The 19,085-nt window shown below is 57.3% G+C and overlaps 2 protein-coding genes and 2 gene segments (V, D, J or C); all 4 read left to right on the forward strand.

Annotated features, from left to right (window-relative positions):
• The first annotated feature begins 55 nt into the window (after nucleotides 1–55).
• LOC131568727 (immunoglobulin iota chain-like) lies at nucleotides 56–1,649 on the forward strand. Its single transcript, XM_058820810.1, is given in 5 exon segments — nucleotides 56–107; nucleotides 565–857; nucleotides 859–912; nucleotides 1,001–1,243; nucleotides 1,599–1,649. Coding segments are annotated over 5 exon segments (693 nt in total).
• A 1,128-nt stretch (nucleotides 1,650–2,777) lies between these two features.
• LOC131568728 (T cell receptor alpha variable 1-2-like) lies at nucleotides 2,778–4,678 on the forward strand. The segment is given in 3 exon segments: nucleotides 2,778–2,826; nucleotides 3,695–3,990; nucleotides 4,586–4,678. Coding segments are annotated over 3 exon segments (438 nt in total).
• Nucleotides 4,679–4,792: 114 nt separating this feature from the next.
• LOC131568729 (T cell receptor alpha variable 26-2-like) lies at nucleotides 4,793–6,242 on the forward strand. The segment is given in 4 exon segments: nucleotides 4,793–4,844; nucleotides 5,301–5,643; nucleotides 5,737–5,872; nucleotides 6,194–6,242. Coding segments are annotated over 4 exon segments (580 nt in total).
• A 1,238-nt stretch (nucleotides 6,243–7,480) lies between these two features.
• The window catches only part of LOC131568649 (M1-specific T cell receptor alpha chain-like), a 163,649-nt gene continuing 152,044 nt past the window's right edge, over nucleotides 7,481–19,085 (forward strand). Inside the window, exons 1-2 of the mRNA XM_058820753.1 lie at nucleotides 7,481–7,529; nucleotides 8,377–8,672. Of these exons, the coding sequence (XP_058676736.1) occupies nucleotides 7,481–7,529; nucleotides 8,377–8,672 (345 nt within the window). The remainder of the gene's footprint in view (nucleotides 7,530–8,376; nucleotides 8,673–19,085) is intronic.

Consider the following 19,085-nt stretch of genomic DNA (forward strand, 5'->3'; position numbering starts at 1 on the left):
CGCAGCAGAGCCGGGGCTCAGGGGCACAGCGAGGCTCGGCCGGCGGAGCGGCGGCATGCGGTGGGCTCGGGCCGCGGGGCTGCCGGCGCTGGTTGCGGTGCTGATCGGTGCGTGGGGAGGGAGTGATCCCGCAGGTGCCCGGAGGCTGCCGTCCTGCCTGGCTTCTGCACAGACCTCTCACCGAGAACTCTTCTCCCATTCATCCCTCGCTCTTCTCCATACTAAACTTTTATTCTGTCCCAAAACCTTCACAAACATTCCTTCTTTATAAGTCATGAAATCAGTCCTTACCCCTTTTTAATTTTCTTCTTGTCTTTTTGTGCTTTCTTCCATATCCTCCCCTTCTCCCGTGGCTCTGCTAATCCTTCTGTCATTAAATCACTCATCTTCCACAAACCATTCATGGACAATTCCATTCCTACATATCTCCATGGCATTCTCTGGGAACTGTTTTCCTCCTCATCTCTCTCTGTTCCTGATAGCTTCTGCGGGCTTAGTTCGGGGGATTGGCAGAGGTGGTTAGAAAATAGGAGTTGAAGTTTGTTTTTTTTCTTTCCCTGGTAGTGGCTGCGTCCAGAGCCCAAGTACAGCAGGAGCCATTTCTGGAGACCACCGAGGGCACCGGCATCAACATCACCTGCTCACATGCCAAAATCCAACCCACTGACTGGATCCAGTGGTACCGTCAGCTCCCTGGCCAAGGACCTGAACTCCTCGCACTCACTCTTAAAGATACCAAAGAGCTGCCGGGCAGTGCAGGACAGCTGTCGGTGTCGGCAGATCGGCGTTCGAGCTGGCTGTGGCTCGCTGAGCCCCGGCGCGGGGACGCGGCCGTGTATTACTGCGCGCTGGGGGCCACGGGCAGAGGAGCCGGGGCTGCGGCCGGGCACGAACCGCCGCGGGCGGGGCCGGGCGGGGCCAGCAGGGGGCGCTGCCGCTCCGCCCGCCGGGGCCGCCGAGCCCCGCTCGTCCCGGGCTGCCGGGCCGGGGCCGCCACCAGAACCGACACCGGCACCGGAACCGACAGCGGCCCCAGAACCGACACCGGCACCGGCAACGGCAATGGGACCGACAGCAGCACCGGCAATGGACATTGCTACCGATCACCAATGGGACCGGGACCGACACCATCGACACCACAACCGTCATTGACCCGAGCGGGGCCAGCAGGGGGCGCTGCCGCTCCGCCCGCCGGGCTCCCGAGCCGCCCCTCCGCAGCTCCTTCCTCTGCCCCGAGCCCGCAGCACCGACACCGCACAGCCCCGCCCATCCCAAAACACGCCTCCAACCCGCACACAACCTGCGCTCACACTGTCCCCACACACAGACCGGACTCTCCTCCGGCTGCTCCTTGAGAGCACCAGGGCTGGGAGCACAGCCGACGGGCACACAAGGGCTAATTTATGGAGATCTGTCAGGTCACTAAGTCAGTTCCTGAGAGGTGTTTGCATTGAGGTGACAAAGAAATCTCTGTCTCTGCACAAATGTCTCGGTTCCACACTGCAAGCTGAATTCTCTCCTGGCTGTGTAAGGCAGCTGTACTTTTAATGCCACCAGAGGATGGAATTTACCTCTCTATATTTTGCTCTCATCCTCAGATGTCCACAGACATCCATGGATGTGCATTCAGCACGTTCCTGAAAAAGTAGAACATCCGAGAGGGAAAACAATAAATCGGTTGGAGTACAGGAGCATTTCAAATCTCCTGACGACACTATCACACTCACCAGTCCCCCAAAACTGATTCATCCCCCTTCCCTTCACACCGGTAACATCTCATATATAAGTAAAAGAAAATGCCAGGGATTAGCAGAGCTGCAAGTTTTGCAGGGTGACAACTCTTGAAAGACTGAAGTCCACTTGATGTTTCCCCCCAGAGAGTTGCTCTAGAGACCCCATTTCCTCTGAGGACAGGAGCCTTTCAGCATCTTCAGACACTCCTTGGTCTGAGCAAGTTCAGAGGAGCCCACAATCAGGGCATGTGAAAGTTGAGAGTGTCTGGTTCCCTAAGGCTCACATCAGGACCATTTTCCTTTGACAAGGAAAGGATAAAGAAAAGGCAAAGTGATGAACAAAGCACACAATGAGGCCAATCTGGCAGTAGGTGATAAGGGGACAAAGAGAGAGCTGAGAGCTCTCCAGCTTCTAATTGATGGGCCATTAGGAAACTGCTGTGAATTGGCACAGGCTGAGCTTTGTCAGCGACAGGAAGGGACAAGAGGAACGTGAGGATAATGGAGGTTTGAGAGGGTCTTGTGGGGTTAAGGGAGCACCCACCAAGGAATGCGTGTGAGGCTGTGCAGCCTCCAGCCATGGGGCTCTCCAACACCCATCAGGATCTGGAGATTAGCAGTGACCCCACAGAACTGAGGACACCTCAGGACGGTGAGAAACCTCAGCAGGGAAGAAATCCCTGAGATACCAAATGCCCAGGCCTGGGTGTGCAGCAGAGCTGCCCATTGCAGCTGCGGAGCTGAGGACTCCACTGCGAGCTGAGCAGGAACAGCCCCTTCCCATCACTGATGCCCCAGGGGCACGGAATGCTCACAATGCCAATGGCTGAGGGAGCCTCGGGGGCTGCTGCTGGAGGAGCCAGAAACGCACAAGGAGCATTTCAGGCAGGCAAGGACAGGCCATGGCTCCGCCTGCTCCCGCCGCTGCTCCCTTTGCTCCCGCCGAGCGTCGTTTCCGCAGCTCTGATCTCTCAGGGCTGGGACCTCCTTCCTGCCTCTGCCTCGCTCAGCAAACACTTGGTCACTCAGCAGCTGGGTCTCGGCATGCAGCTCGCATATCTCATCCTCACCGTCTTCCTGGGACAGCTCCTGGGTAAGTCCTGGCTTTTCCCCAACGCTCCCGTGCTCTTCTTCTTCTTCTTCCGCCCAGGATATCCTCAAAAGCCAAATCAGGACCATGGGGGAAACGGCATTGAATAAAAGGGGAAAGACCTTGAATAAAGGGAAAAGGAAAATCTGCTTTTCTGTGCGGTTTTGCAAGTGTTTCCTGAAAAAGCTCCTTGGTTTGTAAAGGAAAAGGGAAACGAGAGAAGTGAAACCTCAGTCCTTTCTATGTTATTTCTCTCACCTTCAATCCATCTGCCTCTAACTCTCTCTTCTCATCCTCCTGCAGTTGCTTCAGGAGATCTCAGCTGTCCCTACAACCGAGCACTCTTCCCATTTCGATCTAAATTCCCAAATTCTTTCTAATCTGCCCCGGGCACCTCAGAGATTTTCATGCCATTACATTATCAGGGTTTTCCATTCTGCCTCCAGGCTGACACAGCTCTGCCACAGCTCCCCGTGTTCGCTGCCATGGACACAACCAGGGCTCCCTCTTCCCAAGCTCAGCTTTGTGTGTGCTCAGGAGCTTTCAGGCATGACAGCGATGGGGAAAGCTGCATGAACCTTTCTGCTGTACCTCGCTGGGCACCTCAGGCAGCTGGAGGGATGCTGTTTCCAGCACACAACGTTCAGGCATGGCAGCCTGTTCTCTGGTCCTTTAAGCAGATGGAGCAGGAGCAGGGACAGAACCCAGCTCTCCTTTTGCTGATGCAGAGCAGAGAGCTCCGAATCCCTGCCCAAAATCTCTCAGGAGTCTGCTCCAATTCAGGAGCTTTCTCCACTAGGGTTTTCCATCCACTTCCATTTGCTTCCCATTGTCCTTCCCTGTGGAGCTGCTCACCATCATTTTCTTCCAGGCACCACGGGGCAGGACACGGTCACCCAGGAACATGGACCAGTCTTGGTGAAGCAGGGACACCCCTTCCACACCACATGCAAATACCAAGCCAGTACTTTTAGAGGCTTGCTGTGGTACCAGCTGAGGAAAGGCCAAGCCCCAGAGCTGATCTCCTATCAAGCAGGGGCTGGCTCCAAGCGCAGCGGCCGTTTCACCACGCAGCTGAACACCACGGGCAAATACAGTGTCCTGCAGCTGGAGGAAGTGGAGCTCTCTGACTCTGCCTTGTACCTCTGTGCTCTGCAAGACACCCTGGTGCAGGGAGCTTCCTCAGCTGCGCAACAACCCAGGGCAGGGAGGGGATGTGTCAGTTCAAGGCTGAGCTTGGGAGAGGGACTCTGATCTCACCCTGATGCTCACCAGAATTTTCATCCACATGTGTCTACAATGGTCTGATGGTTTTTGTAGCATCCATCCTAGCATTTCCCTTAGGAAAAAGTTTTGGACTATTTTGACTCATTTCCATATTGTGTAATCTCTACGGAAAGAAAAATACCCGCTGTCCTTGGCTGGGACCTTGTCCTTCCACACTCCAGCCCTGCTGCCCTTGGCCCCACATGTCCTCAGCAGAGCCCAGGGCTGGTTTTGTGTCCCTGCCTTGTGTGCTTTCAGAGCAGCCCCGTTTCCAGTGACACACGTGAAGCACGGATTTTTCTGTGGCTCCACACTGTTGAGGATGGCCCTGGGTCTGTCCGTGTGTGTCCCTGACCCGGAGGGAATGTCCTGACCATGCCAGGGACACCGAGCACTGACCAGCACAGAGCAGCAGCAGCTGCCCAGGCTCACAAACAGCCTGAGCGGACCGGCAGCCGCCCAATGCAGGTGTGTGCAGGGTGGGTCTGCTTCCCAGGCGGTGTCGCTGCTGTGTGCGATGGGACACAGCTGTCCCTTGTCCCTGGCCGTGCCAAAGGTCGTTGTGTCGCTGGTTGTGCCGGTGCCGTGAGAGGCCGGGGCTGTGGCGGCCGGGGCGGAGCTGGGGCGGCGCAGAGGAGACGGCACGGCCGCAGCAGAGCCGGGGCTCAGGGGCACAGCGAGGCTCGGCCGGCGGAGCGGCGGCATGCGGCGGGCTCGGGCCGCGGCGCTGGCGGCGCTGGTTGCGGTGCTGATCGGTGCGTGGGACGGGAGTGATCCCGCAGTTGCCCGGAGGCTGCCGTCCTGCCTGGCTTCTGCACAGACCTCTCACTGACAACTCTTCTCCATTCATCCCTCCCTCTTCTCCATCCCAAACTTCTATTCTGTGCCAAAACCTGCACAAACATTCCGACTTTATAACACATAAAGTCAGTCCTTACCCCCTTCTAATACTCTCCTTGTCTTTTTGCGCCTTCTCTCACACCCTCCTGTTCTCCCGTGGCTCTCCTAATCCTTCTGTCATTCACACATTCCTGTCCCCACAAGCGATTAATGCACACTTCCATTCCTACGTATCTCCATGACATCTTCTGGGAACCGTTATCCTCCTCATCTCTCTGTGTTCCTGGCTGCTTTTGCGGTCTTTATTCTGGGGATTGGCAGAGGTGGGTAGAAAGTAGGAGTTAAAGTTGATCCTTTTGTCTCCCTGGCAGTGGCTGCAGTCAGAGCCCAGGTACATCAGGAGCCATTCCTGGAGACCACCGAGGGCACCGGCATCAACATCACCTGCTCACATCCCAAAATCCAGCCCCGTGATTGGATCCAGTGGTACAGTTTGCTCCCAGGCCAAGGACCTGAACTCCTCGCACTCACTCTGAAAGATACCAAAGAGCTGCCGGGCAGTGCAGGACAGCTGTCGGTGTCGGCAGATCGGCGTTCGAGCTGGCTGTGGCTCGCTGAGCCCCGGCGCGGGGACGCGGCCGTGTATTACTGCGCGCTGGGGGCCACGGGCAGAGGAGCCGGGGCTGCGGCCGGGCACGAACCGCCGCGGGCGGGGCCGGGCGGGGCCAGCAGGGGGCGCTGCCGCTCCGCCCGCCGGGGCCGCCGAGCCCCGCTCGTCCCGGGCTGCCGGGCCGGGGCCGCCACCAGAACCGAACACAGGCACCGGCACCGGGACCGGCACCGACACCGGCAATGGACATCGGTACCGATCCCCCAATGGGACCGGGACCGACACCACCATCGACACCGGCACCGTCATTGACCCGAGCGGGGCCAGCAGGGGGCGCTGCCGCTCCGCCCGCCGGGCTCCCGGCCCGCGCCTCCGCAGCTCCTTCCTCTGCCCCGAGCCCGCAGCACCGACACCGCACAGCCCCGCACGGCCCCAAACACGCCGCACAACCAGCCCACAACCTGCGCTAACACTGTCCCCTGACACAGTCTGGCCCAGCTCCGGCTGCTCCTTGAGACCACCAGGGCCGGGAGCTGACAAAGCAGCACAACCGACGGGCACACAAGGGCTAATTTATGGAGTGCTGTCAGGTCATTAGGTCAGTCCCTGAGAGGTGTTTGCATTGAGGTGACAAAGAAATCTCTGTCTCTGCAGAAATGTCTCGGTTCCACACTGCAAGCTGAATTCTCACCTGGCTGTGTAAGGCAGGTGCACTTTTAATGCCGCCGGAGGATGGAATTCACTTCTCTACATTTTGGTCTCATTCTCAGATGTCCACAAACATCTATGGATGTGCACTCAGCATCTTCCTGAAAGAGCAGAACATCCGAGAGGGAAAATAATAAATCGGTTGGAGTAGAGGAGTATTTAAAATCTCCTGAGGACACTATCACTCTCACCAGTCCCCCAGAACTGATTAATCCCCTTCCCTTCACACCGGTAACATCTCATATATACGTAAAAGAAAATGCCAAGAATTAGCAGTGCTGCAAGTGTTGCAGGGAGACACTTGACAGACTGAGCTCCACATGATGTTTCCCCCTAAGAGACATGCTCTAGAGACCCCATTTCCTTTGGGGACAGGAGCCTTTCAGCATCTACAGAAACTGCTTGGGCTGAGCAAGTTCAGCTGAGGCCACAGTCAGGGCATGTGAAAGGCGAGTGTCTGGTTCTCTAAGGCTCACATCAGGACCATTTTCATTTCCAAGGGAAGAACAAGGAAAAGGGAAAGTGATGAACAAAGCACACAATGAGACCAATCTGGCAGTAGGTGATAAAGGGAGAAAAAGAGAGCTCAGAGCTCTCCAACTTCTAATTGATGGGCCATTAGGAAATGCTGTGAATTGGCTCAGGCTGAGCTTTGTCAGCGACAAGAAGGGACAAGAGGAACATGAGGATAACGGAGGTTTGAGGGGGTCTTGTGGGGTTAGGGAGCACCCACCTAGGAATGCGTGTGAGGCTGTGCACCCTCCAGCCATGGGGCTCTCCAACACCCATCAGGATCTGGAGATTAGCAGTGACCCCACAGAACTGAGGACACCTCAGGACGGTGAGAAACCTCAGCAGGGAAGAAATCCCTGAGATACCAAATGCCCAGGCCTGGGTGTGCAGCAGAGCTGCCCATTGCAGCTGCGGAGCTGAGGACTCCACTGCGAGCTGAGCAGGAACAGCCCCTTCCCATCACTGATGCCCCAGGGGCACGGAATGCTCTCAATGCCAATGGCTGAGGGAGCCTCGGGGGCTGCTGCTGGAGGAGCCAGAAACGCACAAAGAGCATTTCAGGCAGGCAAGGACAGGCCATGGCTCCGCCTGCTCCCGCCGCTGCTCCCTTTGCTCCCGCCGAGCGTCGTTTCCGCAGCTCTGTTCTCTCGGGGCTGGGACCTCCTTCCTGCCTCTGCCTCGCTCAGCAAACACTTGGTCACTCAGCAGCTGGGTCTCGGCATGCAGCTCGCATATCTCATCCTCACCGTCTTCCTGGGACAGCTCCTGGGTAAGTCCTGGCTTTTCCCCAAGGCTCCCCTGCTCTTCTTGTTCTTCTTCCACCCAGGATATCCTCAAAAGCCTAATCTGGACCATGGGGGAAATGGCAGCGAATAAAGGGAAAAGGCTGAGAATAATCTGCGTCTCTTTGTGGTTTTGGAAGTGTTTCCTGAAGAAGCTCTTCAATTTGTAAAAGGAATGGGAAGAGAGAGAAAACACAGTCCTTTCTATGTTATTTCTCTCACCTTCAACCCATCTGCCTCTGCCTCTCTCTTCTCATCCTCCTGCAGTCACTTCAAGAGATCTCAGCTGTCTCTTCAACCGAGCACTCTTCCCATTTAGATCTAAATTCCCACATTCTGCCTAACCTGCCCCGAGCACCTCACATATTTTCATGCCATTCATTATCAGGGTGTTCCATTCTGCCTCCAGGCTGACACAGCTCTGCCACAGCTCCCCGTGTTCGCTGCCATGGACACAACCTGGGCTCCCTCTTCCCAAGCTCAGCTTTGTGTGTGCTCAGGAGCTTTCAGGCATGACAGCGATGGGGAAAGCTGCATGAACCTTTCTGCTGTACCTCGCTGGGCACCTCAGGCAGCTGGAGGGATGCTGTTTCCAGCACACAACGTTCAGGCATGGCAGCCCGTTCCTTGGTCCTTTAAGCAGAGGGAGCAGGAGCAGGGACACAGCCCAGCTCTCCTTTGGGTGATGCAGAGCAGAGAGCTCCGAACTCCTGCCCAAAATCTTTCAGGATTCTGCTCCAATGCAGGAGCTTTATCCACCAAGGTTTTCCATCCACTTCCATTTGCTTCCCATTGTCTTTCCCTGTGGAGCTGCTCACCATCATTTTCTTCCAGGCACCACGGGGCAGGACACGGTCACCCAGGAACATGGACCAGTCTTGGTGAAGCAGGGACACCCCTTCCACACCACCTGCAAATACCAAACCAGTTATTTTAATGGCTTGCTGTGGTACCAGCAGAGGAAAGGCCAAGCCCCAGAGCTGATCTCCTATCAAGCAGGGGCTGGCCCCAAGCGCAGCGGCCGTTTCACCACGCAGCTGAACACCACGGGCAAATCCAGTGTCCTGCAGCTGGAGGAAGTGGAGCTCTCTGACTCTGCCTTGTACCTCTGTGCTCTGCAAGACACCCTGGTGCAGGGAGCTTCCTCAGCTGCGCAACAACCCAGGGCAGGGAGGGGACGTGTCAGTGCAAGGCTGAGCTTGGGAAAGGGACTCTGATCTCACCCTGATGCTCACCAGAATTTTCAGCCACATGTGTCTACAATGGTCTGATGGTTTTTGTAGCATCCATCCTAGCATTTCCCTTAGGAAAAAGTTTTGGACTATTTTGACTCATTTCCATATTGTGTAGTCTCTACGGAAAGAAAAATACCCGCTGTCCTTGGCTGGGACCTTGTCCTTCCACACTCCAGCCCTGCTGCTTTTGGCCCCACATGTCCTCAGCAGAGCCCAGGGCTGGTTTTGTGTCCCTGCCTTGTGTGCTCTCGGAGCAGCCCCGTTTGTAGGGACACACGTGAAGCACGGATTTTTCTGTGGCTCCACACTGGTGAGGATGGCCCTGGGTCTGTCCGTGTGTGTCCCTGACCGGGAGGGAATGTCCTGACCATGCCAGAGACAACGAGCATTGACCAGCACAGAGCAGCAGCAGCTGCCCAGGCTCACAAACAGCCTGAGCGGACCTGCAGCCGCCCAATGCAGGTGTGTGCAGGATGGATCTGCTTCCCAGGCGGTGTCGCTGCTGTGTGCGATGGGACACAGCTGTCCCTTGTCCCTGGCCGTGCCAAAGGTCGTTGTGTCGCTGGTTGTGCCGGTGCCGTGAGAGGCGGGGGCTGAGGCGGCCGGGGCGGAGCTGGGGCGGCGCAGAGGAGGCGGCACGGCCGCAGCAGAGCCGGGGCTCAGGGGCACAGCGAGGCTCGGCCGGCGGAGCGGCGGCATGCGGCGGGCTCGGGCCGCGGCGCTGGCGGCGCTGGCCGTGGTTCTGATCGGTGAGTGGGGCTGGGATGATCCCGCAGGTGCCCGGAGGCTGCCGTCCTGCCTGGCTTCTGCACAGACCTCTCACCGAGAACTCTTCTCCCATTCATCCCTCCCTCTTGTCCATCCCAACCTTCAATTCCATGCCAAAACCTTCACAAACATTCCATCTTTATAACTGCTAAGTCAGTTCTTACCCCTTGTTAATTTTCTTCATGTCTTTTTGTGCTTTCTCCCACAACCTCCCGTTCTCCCGTGGCTCTGCTAATCCTTCTGTCATTCACGCATTCATCTCTGCACATGCGATTAATGGACACTTCCATTCCTACATATCTCCGTGACATCCTCTGGGAACTGTTTTCCTCCTCATCTCTCTGTGTTCCTGGCTGCTTCTGCGGGCGGTGTTCTGTGGATTAGCAGAGCTAGGTAGAACGTAGGAGTTGAGGTTTTTTCTTTTTCTTTCCCTGACAGTGCCTTTGGTCAAAGCCCAGTTGAAGCAAGACCCATTCCTGCAGACCACGGAGGGCATCAGCATCACCATCAAGTGCTCACATCCCAATATCCGGACTGGCGATTTCATCCACTTTTACCGTCAGCTGCCTGGCCAAAAACCCGAACTCCTGGCAGTCACTGCAAAAGCTCCCAAGGCGGTGCGAGTCCCTAAAGGGCGTCTGACGGTGTCGGCAGATCGGAGTTCAAGCTCGCTGTGGCTCGCTGAGCCCCGGCGCGGGGACGCGGCCGTGTATTACTGCGCGCTGGGGGCCACGGGCAGAGGAGCCGGGGCTGCGGCCGGGCACGAACCGCCGCGGGCGGGGCCGGGCGGGGCCAGCAGGGGGCGCTGCCGCTCCGCCCGCCGGGGCCGCCGAGCCCCGCTCGTCCCGGGCTGCCGCCACCGGCACCTGCAATGGGACCGTGACCGATACCTGCACTGACACCGTAAATGAAGCCGACACCGGCAATGGGCATCAGCCCCGGCAATGGACATCAGATCCGACACCGCCAATGGGACCAGGACCAGCACCTGCACTTTCACCGGAACTGACAGCAACACCAGCAATGGACATCGGCAACGACACCGGCACTGGCAATGGACATCGGCACCAGCACTGACTCCAGAACCGACACTAACGCCAGCAATGGACATCAGTACCGACATCGGCACTGGCAATGGGACCAGCACTGACACCTGCACTGACACCAGAAACAACACCCACAACAGCAACGGATATCGGCACCAACAGCAGCACCGGCACCCATACCAGCAGCAACACCCCCTCCGGCAGTGACACTGACGCCGACACCGGCACCTTCAGCTTGGCGTCACGGACCAGGCTCAGCCCCTCTTCTCAGCCTGGGCTGTGTCCGGCTGAGCTCCGCACGGCAGCAAACAGCCCCGCCAGACCACATCTCCATGTCCACACTGTGAAAAACGCCAATCACTTGTTTTTAAGATTTTAAATGTTTAATAATAATAAAATGGATATTAAAAAAGAGCAACACAACAAAAACTTTGCCCGGGGCTTGGCTGGGACCTTGTCCTTCCACACTATGCTCCTGCCCTGCTGCATCTGGCACCGTGTGGCCTTAACAAAGCCAACAGCTGATATCACTACTTGGTGTGTTCCTGCCTTGTGAGCTGCTGGAGCAGCCCCATTTGCAGGGACACATGAGAAACACAGATTTCTGTATGACTGCACACAAACATTTGTGTCTGTCCGTGTGTGGCCCTCGTCGGGAGGGAATGTCCTGACCACGCCACAGGCACCGAGCACTGCCCTGGCCCTGAACAGCACAGAGCAGCAGCAGCTGCCCAGGCTCACAAACAGCGTGAGCGGGGCCGGCAGCCGCCCAATGCAGGTGTGTGCAGGGTGGATCTGCTTCCCAGGCGGTGTCGCTGCTGTGTGCGATGGGACACAGCTGTCCCTTTTCCCTGGCCATGCCAAAGGTCCCTGTGTCGCTGCTTGTGCCGGTGCCGTGAGAGGCGGGGGCTGAGGCGGCCGGGGCGGAGCTGGGGCGGCGCAGAGGAGGCGGCACGGCCGCAGCAGAGCCGGGGCTCAGGGGCACAGCGAGGCTCGGCCGGCGGAGCGGCGGCATGCGGCGGGCTCGGGCCGCGGCGCTGGCGGCGTTGGCCGTGGTTCTGAACGGTGAGCGGGGAAAGCAGCAGTGGGGTGGTCGGGAGTTATGCTAGACCCCACTTGCCCTAAGATTCTTCTCTTACCCTTCTTCTCCTTCTCGTTTTTTTTTTTTTTTTTTTGCTCTCTGACCCCTCCTTTGCTGCCATAGGGGTTTTTTTTGCCTCACTGAAATCCTTCCCAGCGAGTTTGCCTATGCCACTCCAATTTTCCATCCATCCATCCATCCATCCATCCATCCATCCATCCATCCATCCATCCCTTCATGCAGATCTATTTTCCCCATCCCTTTCTCCTCTTAAAAATATCAATTGTCCTTCAAAACATCCATCATCGATTCTTGTCCCCGGACAAACATTGTCGGAGAAATATTCTCTCCATACTCAATTATAAGAACCCATCTCAGTAAACGCTGTTCCGTCTACCTCTCCCATCTCTTCCTGCAAGGCATTTTCTGATAAATAAAACTGATTGTTGCTTTCTCCCTGGCAGTGGCTGTGGCCAGAGCCCAGGTAAAGCAGGAGCCGTCACTGGAGACCACCGAGGGCACCGGCATCAACATCACCTGCTCACATCCCAAAATCCAGAGCAGCCAAACCATCTACTGGTACCGTCAGCTCCCGGGACGAGGACCAGAATTCTTCGTGAGCATTCACAAAGACTCCAAAGAGCTGCCGGGCAGTGCGGGCCATGTTTTGGTGTCGTCAGATCGGCGTTCGAGCTGGCTGTGGCTCGCTGAGCCCCGGCGCGGGGACGCGGCCGTGTATTACTGCGCGCTGGGGGCCACGGGCAGAGGAGCCGGGGCTGCGGCCGGGCACGAACCGCCGCGGGCGGGGCCGGGCGGGGCCAGCAGGGGGCGCTGCCGCTCCGCCCGCCGGGGCCGCCGAGCCCCGCTCGTCCCGGGCTGCCGGGCCGGGGCCGCCACCAGAACCGACACTGACATTGACACCAGCCTTCACACCGACACCCATACTGGCATTGACAACGGCAGCTCCAGCTTGGAGTCACCAACCTCCCTCAGCCCCTCCTATCAGCACTGCCTTAAGGAGCTTTTGCCCCAGCTGCCTGATCTCCCTTGCACCAAACACATCCAGTCCCAAAATCTTTTTACACACTTAGGGGCTATGCAAATCTTTAACTTCCCCCGTCTGGATTACAGGGGTTCCATGCTGCTGCCCTTCCCTGCCTCCCAGATCAGGAGGCCAGTTGTCTTGATGATAACTAGTCCAATTCTTGAAGATTGCGGCACAGAATATGTTAAGCGCCTCAGCCGTTCCCTTGTCTTTCGTGAATATATTCCTCAAGAGATTGGACTGAGAACAGAAGAAAACAATCTCGGAAGAGACATATCTCATGTGGGTAATTTAGGAAAAGAATGAGAAAGAGAAGTGGCTTCAGACTCACCTGGTTTCCATACTCAGAAGGAGCCTGGGTGCAATTGAACAGTGATGCAAGAGATTTGCAGGGGGTAGAGGCGCTGAAATGCAGTCCCTGCTTCCTGAGCCCTGCTTTTGAAGTTGCTCTAAACATCACACTCTGCCACTGCAAATTGCCAGCCCCAATAAGGATGGTTTCACCCAAGCTTGGATTTGTAGTTTAATTCCGTTTAAAATGCTGGGAGTGCCACAGCATTGCTGGGAGTGTTCACACATACACAGGAACACATGGTCACGGACACACACAGGTCTCTCCAGGTCAATGCACTGCTGCTCTTCGCTGGGGTGCACCACATTGGTTTTGTGGACAAGGACAAAGGCTCGGGCTTTATGCCCTGGTCCTATATCCGTGCGAGTGGATTTCCTTCCAGTGCCCTGAAGGACAACTCGGGAGTCCTCACATGACAGGAAAGGGAGGATGTCAGGGAACAGATGATGGGAGCGAAGGAAAGCCAGGCACTGTCAATCGTGATCTCCGCGGTCCCAGCCCGATCCCCGCCCCCCAGGCCGGCCCCGCCGCTCCCGACGTGCCGAGAGCCGAGCGCCGCCCCGCAGGCCCCGCGCTCGCCTCCGCTCCGTTCCCTGCCAGGGCTCGGCCCGAGCCCGAGCGGCAGCGGCGCAGGGCTCAGCCCCGGGGCGGAGCTGGGGCGGCGCAGAGGAGGCGGCACGGCCGCAGCAGAGCCGGGGCTCAGGGGCACAGCGAGGCTCGGCCGGCGGAGCGGCGGCATGCGGCGGGCTCGGGCCGCGGGGCTGCCGGCGCTGGCTGTGCTGCTCATCGGTGCGTGGGGGCTGCGAATGGGCCGCGGTCTGGGGCTGGGGTGATCCCTCAGATCGCCGGAGTCTGCCGCCCTGCCTGGCTTCGTCACAGACCTTTTCTACAGAGCTGTTCTCCCATTCATCCTTCCCTCTTTTCCATCCATATGCTCTCAGAAATCTCCTGATTCTACTCTATGTCCTACCCCTTGCAAGCATTCAATTTCTCTCCTTTATTACTTACAAAGTCAGTTCTTAGCCCCACTAACTCATTTCTTTTTTTTTTGCTTTCTCCAAATTCCTTCCTTTTTCCAGTGACTGCACCATTCTTCCGGGCATTACGGCATTCATCTCTCCACAAGCCAGTAATGGACAATTTCATTCCTGCCTGTCTTGAAATCCCCTCGGTACTTTTTTTTCTCATCATCTCTGTGCATTCCTCGCTGTAACTGCAGGCTTTCTTCTGTGAAGTAGGGCATTGGAGGATTTTGGACTTGTCCTTTTTCTGTTCCCGGCAGTGACTTCAGGCAGAGCCCAGGTGCAGCAGGAGCCATTCCTGGAAACCACCGAAGGCACCGGCATCAAGATCACCTGCACGCATACCAAGAAAGTGAGCGGCGATTACATCCATTTCTACCGTCAGCTCCCGGGTCGAGCACCCGAATTCCTCGCCCTCACTGCTAGAGGTTCCAAGCCACTGCCGGACATTGCAGGACAGCTGTCGGTGTCGGAGGACGGGCGTTCGAGCTGGCTGTGGCTCGCTGAGCCCCGGCGCGGGGACGCGGCCGTGTATTACTGCGCGCTGGGGGCCACGGGCAGAGGAGCCGGGGCTGCGGCCGGGCACGAACCGCCGCGGGCGGGGCCGGGCGGGGCCAGCAGGGGGCGCTGCCGCTCCGCCCACCGGGGCCGCCGAGCCCCGCTCGTCCCGGGCTGCCGGGCCGGGGCCGCCACCGGAACCGACACCGGCACCAGAACCGACACCGGCACCGGCACCGGCAATGGGACCGGGACCTACATCATAAACGGCAACGCTATCGCCAGCTTAGTCACCGACCTCCCTCTGTCCCTTTGCTCAGCACTGCCTTAATTAACTTTTGCCCCAGCTGCCCGATCTCCCCATCACCAATCCTATCCAAAGTCATGTGAGACACTAAGTCGCTTTGAAAATTTTTTCACTTCCCCCTGTCTGGATACCAGAGGTTCCATGCTGCTTGTCTTCCCTGTCTCCCAGATCAGGAGGCCAGTTGTCCTGACGATAATACCGATCTTGACAACTGAGGCACAGAATGTGTAAATCATCTCAGACGCTCCCTTCTCTTTGGTGAATATATTCCCCATGAGAGTGGACTGAGCAAGGAAGAAAACAACCTCAGCTTTGGCATTTGTCATGAGAAAGGGAAGGGGCTTCAGACTCACTTGGTTTCCAGATTCAGAGTCAGCCTGGGTGCAGTTGAACAATGATGGAGCAGCCTGCAGGAGATTTGTTCAGGAAAGAGGCACTGAAATGCAGTCCCTGCTTCCTGAGCCCTCTTTCTCCAGCTCCTCAAAAATTCACACTCTGTTAATGCCAATTGCAAGAACCAATAAGGATGATTTCACCCAAGTTTGGTTTTTTAGCTTAATTCCGTTTGAAATGCTGGGAGTGCTCGCTCACACACACACTGACACATGGACACACAGATGCACGGATACACAGACAGGTCTCTCCATATCAGTGCACAACTGCTCTCCCCTAAACTGCATCACATTGGTTTCGTAAACACGGACAAAGACTGGGGCTTTATGCCCTGGTCCTGTATCAATGTGTGTGGGTTTCCTTCCAGCGCCCCGAAGGACAACTCGGGAGTCCTCACATGACAGCAAAGGGAGGATGTCAGGGAACAGATGATGGGAGCGAAGGAAAGCCAGGCACTGTCAATCGTGATCTCCGCGGTCCCAGCCCGATCCCCGCCCCCCAGGCCGGTCCCGCCGCTCCCGACGTGCCGAGAGCCGAGCGCCGCCCCGCAGGCCCCGCGCTCGCCTCCGCTCCGTTCCCTGCCAGGACTCGGCCCGAGCCCGAGCGTCAGCGGCGCAGGGCTCAGCCCCGGGGCGGAGCTGGGGCGGCGCAGAGGAGGCGGCACGGCCGCAGCAGAGCCGGGGCTCAGGGGCACAGCGAGGCTCGGCCGGCGGAGCGGCGGCATGCGGCGGGCTCGGGCCGCGGGGCTGCCGGCGCTGGCTGTGCTGCTCATCGGTGCGTAGGGACTCTGGCCGGGTCAGCGGGCTATGTGAGATCGTCCCCATCTCAAGATTCATCACTTACCCTCCTGTTCCTTTTCGGTTCTTGTTTACCCTCTGTCACCTCCTCTGCCCTTATATTTTTTTCCCTCTGTAAATCATTGCTTCCCACATTCTCTTTCGTCTGATATGTCTGTACCCATCCCATCCCATCCCATCCCATCCCATCGCATCCCATCGCATCCCATCGCATCCCATCCCATCCCATCCCATCCCATCCCATCCCATCCCATCCCATCCCATCCCATCCCATCCCATCCCATCCCATCCCATCCCATCCATCCTTCTATCATTCTTAGCCAGTCTGTTTTTCAGAATTCCTTCTGATTTACCTTCACAACATCCCTCATAGACCCTTATTGTCAATGAAATACTCTCAGACAAATCATGCCTCCATACTCTATTCACAAAACATATCCAAGATCCCTCTGATGTGTCGTCCTCTGCCATCTCCCCTTGCATTGTATTTTGTGTAAATGAAAACGGATTTTTCTTTCCTTTGCGGCAGTAGCTCTGGCCAGAGCCCAGGTAAAGCAGGAGCCATTAATGGAGACCACTGAGGGCACCGGCATCAACATCACCTGCTCACATACCAAAATCGAGATCAGTGATAGGATCCAGTGGTACCGTCAGCTCCCGGGACGAGGACCCGAACTCCTCGCACTCACTATGAAAGAGTCCAAAGAGATGCCGGATGGTGCAGGACAGCTGTCGGTGTCGGCAGATCGGCGTTCGAGCCGGCTGTGGCTCGCTGAGCCCCGGCGCGGGGACGCGGCCGTGTATTACTGCGCGCTGGGGGCCACGGGCAGAGGAGCCGGGGCTGCGGCCGGGCACGAACCGCCGCGGGCGGGGCCGGGCGGGGCCAGCAGGGGGCGCTGCCGCTCCGCCCGCCGGGGCCGCCGAGCCCCGCTCGTCCCGGGCTGCCGGGCCGGGGCCGCCACCAGAACCGACACCGGCACCAGAACCGACACCGGCACCAGAACCGGCACCGGCACCGCCAATGTTCATCAGAACGGACACCCACAGCGGCAATGGGACCGGGAACCACAGCAGAACCGGCAACTGCAGCTCCAGCTTGGAGTCACCCACCTCCCTCAGCCCCTCTTCTCAGCACTGACTTAATGAGTTTTTGCCCCGGCTGCCTGCCCTCCCTAGTACCAATCCCATCCAATCCGAAAGTCTTGTGAGCCACTAAGTGGCTTAGCCATTCTTTAACATCCTCAGTCTGATTTTCAGGGGTTCCATGAAGCTCTCCTTCCCTGTCTCCCAGATAAGGAGGCCAGTGGTCCTGATGATAATCAATCCTAATCTTGAAGAATGAGGCACAGAAGGTATTAAGTACGTCAGGCATTCCCTTGTCTTTGGTGAATATATTCCTCGTGAGAGTGGAGTAAGCACAGAAGAAAACTACAACTGCTGAGACATTTGTCAAGTGGGGAATTGTGTAAGAGAAATTGTGTAAGAGAAATTGTGTAAGAGAAAGACAAAGAGAAGGGGTTTCAGACTCAGTTGGTTTCTAGACTCAGAAGGAGACTGGGTGCAGTTGAACAATGATGCAGCAGCCTGGAGGACATTTATCCAGGGAAGAGGTGCTGAAATGCAGTCCCTGCTTCCTGAGCCATCCTTTTCCAGCTGGTCTAAAAATCATACTCTGCTAGTCAAAACTGCCAACCAAAACAAGGATGGTTTCACCCAAATTTGGATTTTTACCTAATGCCGTTTGAAATGGTGGGAGTGCCACAGCATGGCTGGGAGTACTGACACAAACACACACACACGTGGACACACACAGACACATGGACACACAGACACACGGACACACAGACAGGACTCTCCAGGCCAACGCACAGCTGATCTGCCCTGAGCTGCGTTACATTGGTTTCATGGACACGGAGAAAGACTGGGTCGTTATGCCAACGTCCTGAATCCGTGTGTGTAGATTTCCTTCCAGTGCCTTGAAGGACAATTCGGGAGTCCCCACATGACAGGAAAGGGAGGATGTGCGGGAACACATTATGGGAGCGAAGGAAGCCCAGGCACTGTCAATCGTGATCTCCGCGGTCCCAGCCCGATCCCCGCCCCCCAGGCCGGCCCCGCCGCTCCCGACGTGCCGAGAGCCGAGCGCCGCCCCGCAGGCCCCGCGCTCGCCTCCGCTCCGTTCCCTGCCAGGGCTCGGCCCGAGCCCGAGCGGCAGCGGCGCAGGGCTCAGCCCCGGGGCGGAGCTGGGGCGGCGCAGAGGAGGCGGCACGGCCGCAGCAGAGCCGGGGCTCAGGGGCACAGCGAGGCTCGGCCGGCGGAGCGGCGGCATGCGGCGGGCTCGGGCCGCGGGGCTGCCGGCGCTGGCCGTGGTTCTGATCGGTGCGTGGGGGTGCCGAAAGGGCCGCGGGGTGGGGATGGGGTGATTACAGAAGCCCCCGGAGGCTGCCGTCCTGCCTGGCTTATTCACAGACGTCTTGTCGAGAGCTGTTCCCGCATTCAGCCCTCCCTCTTCTCCATCCCTAAGTCCGGCAGAAATCTCTGGGTTCTATTCTTTGCACTATCCTGCAAAAGCGCTGCTTTTTAATAACTCATGAAGTCTGTTCTTACCCCTTCTTACTATTCTACCTTTTTTTTGCTTTCTCCCACATCCTCCCAGCGACTCCACCGACCCTCCTGTCATTCACACATTCCTCTTTCCACAAACGACTAATGGACACTTCTCTTTCTGGGTATCTTGAAATCCTGTGGGAACTCTTTTCCTAAACTTCTCTGTAGGTTCCTGTTTCTGCACGATTTGTACTGTGCATTGTAGGATTTCAGATTTGTCCTTTTTCTTTCCCTGGCAGTGGCTTCAGGCAGAGCCCAGGTGCAGCAGGAGCCATTCCTGGAGACCACCGAGGGCACCGGCATCAATATCACCTGCTTACATCCCAAAAAAGCGAGCAACGAATACATCCATTTATACCGTCTGCTCCCGGGTCGAGCACCCGAATTCCTCG

Source organism: Ammospiza caudacuta, chromosome 27 (assembly GCF_027887145.1).
Source record: "Ammospiza caudacuta isolate bAmmCau1 chromosome 27, bAmmCau1.pri, whole genome shotgun sequence".
In the NCBI taxonomy this organism is placed as follows: domain Eukaryota; kingdom Metazoa; phylum Chordata; class Aves; order Passeriformes; family Passerellidae; genus Ammospiza; species Ammospiza caudacuta.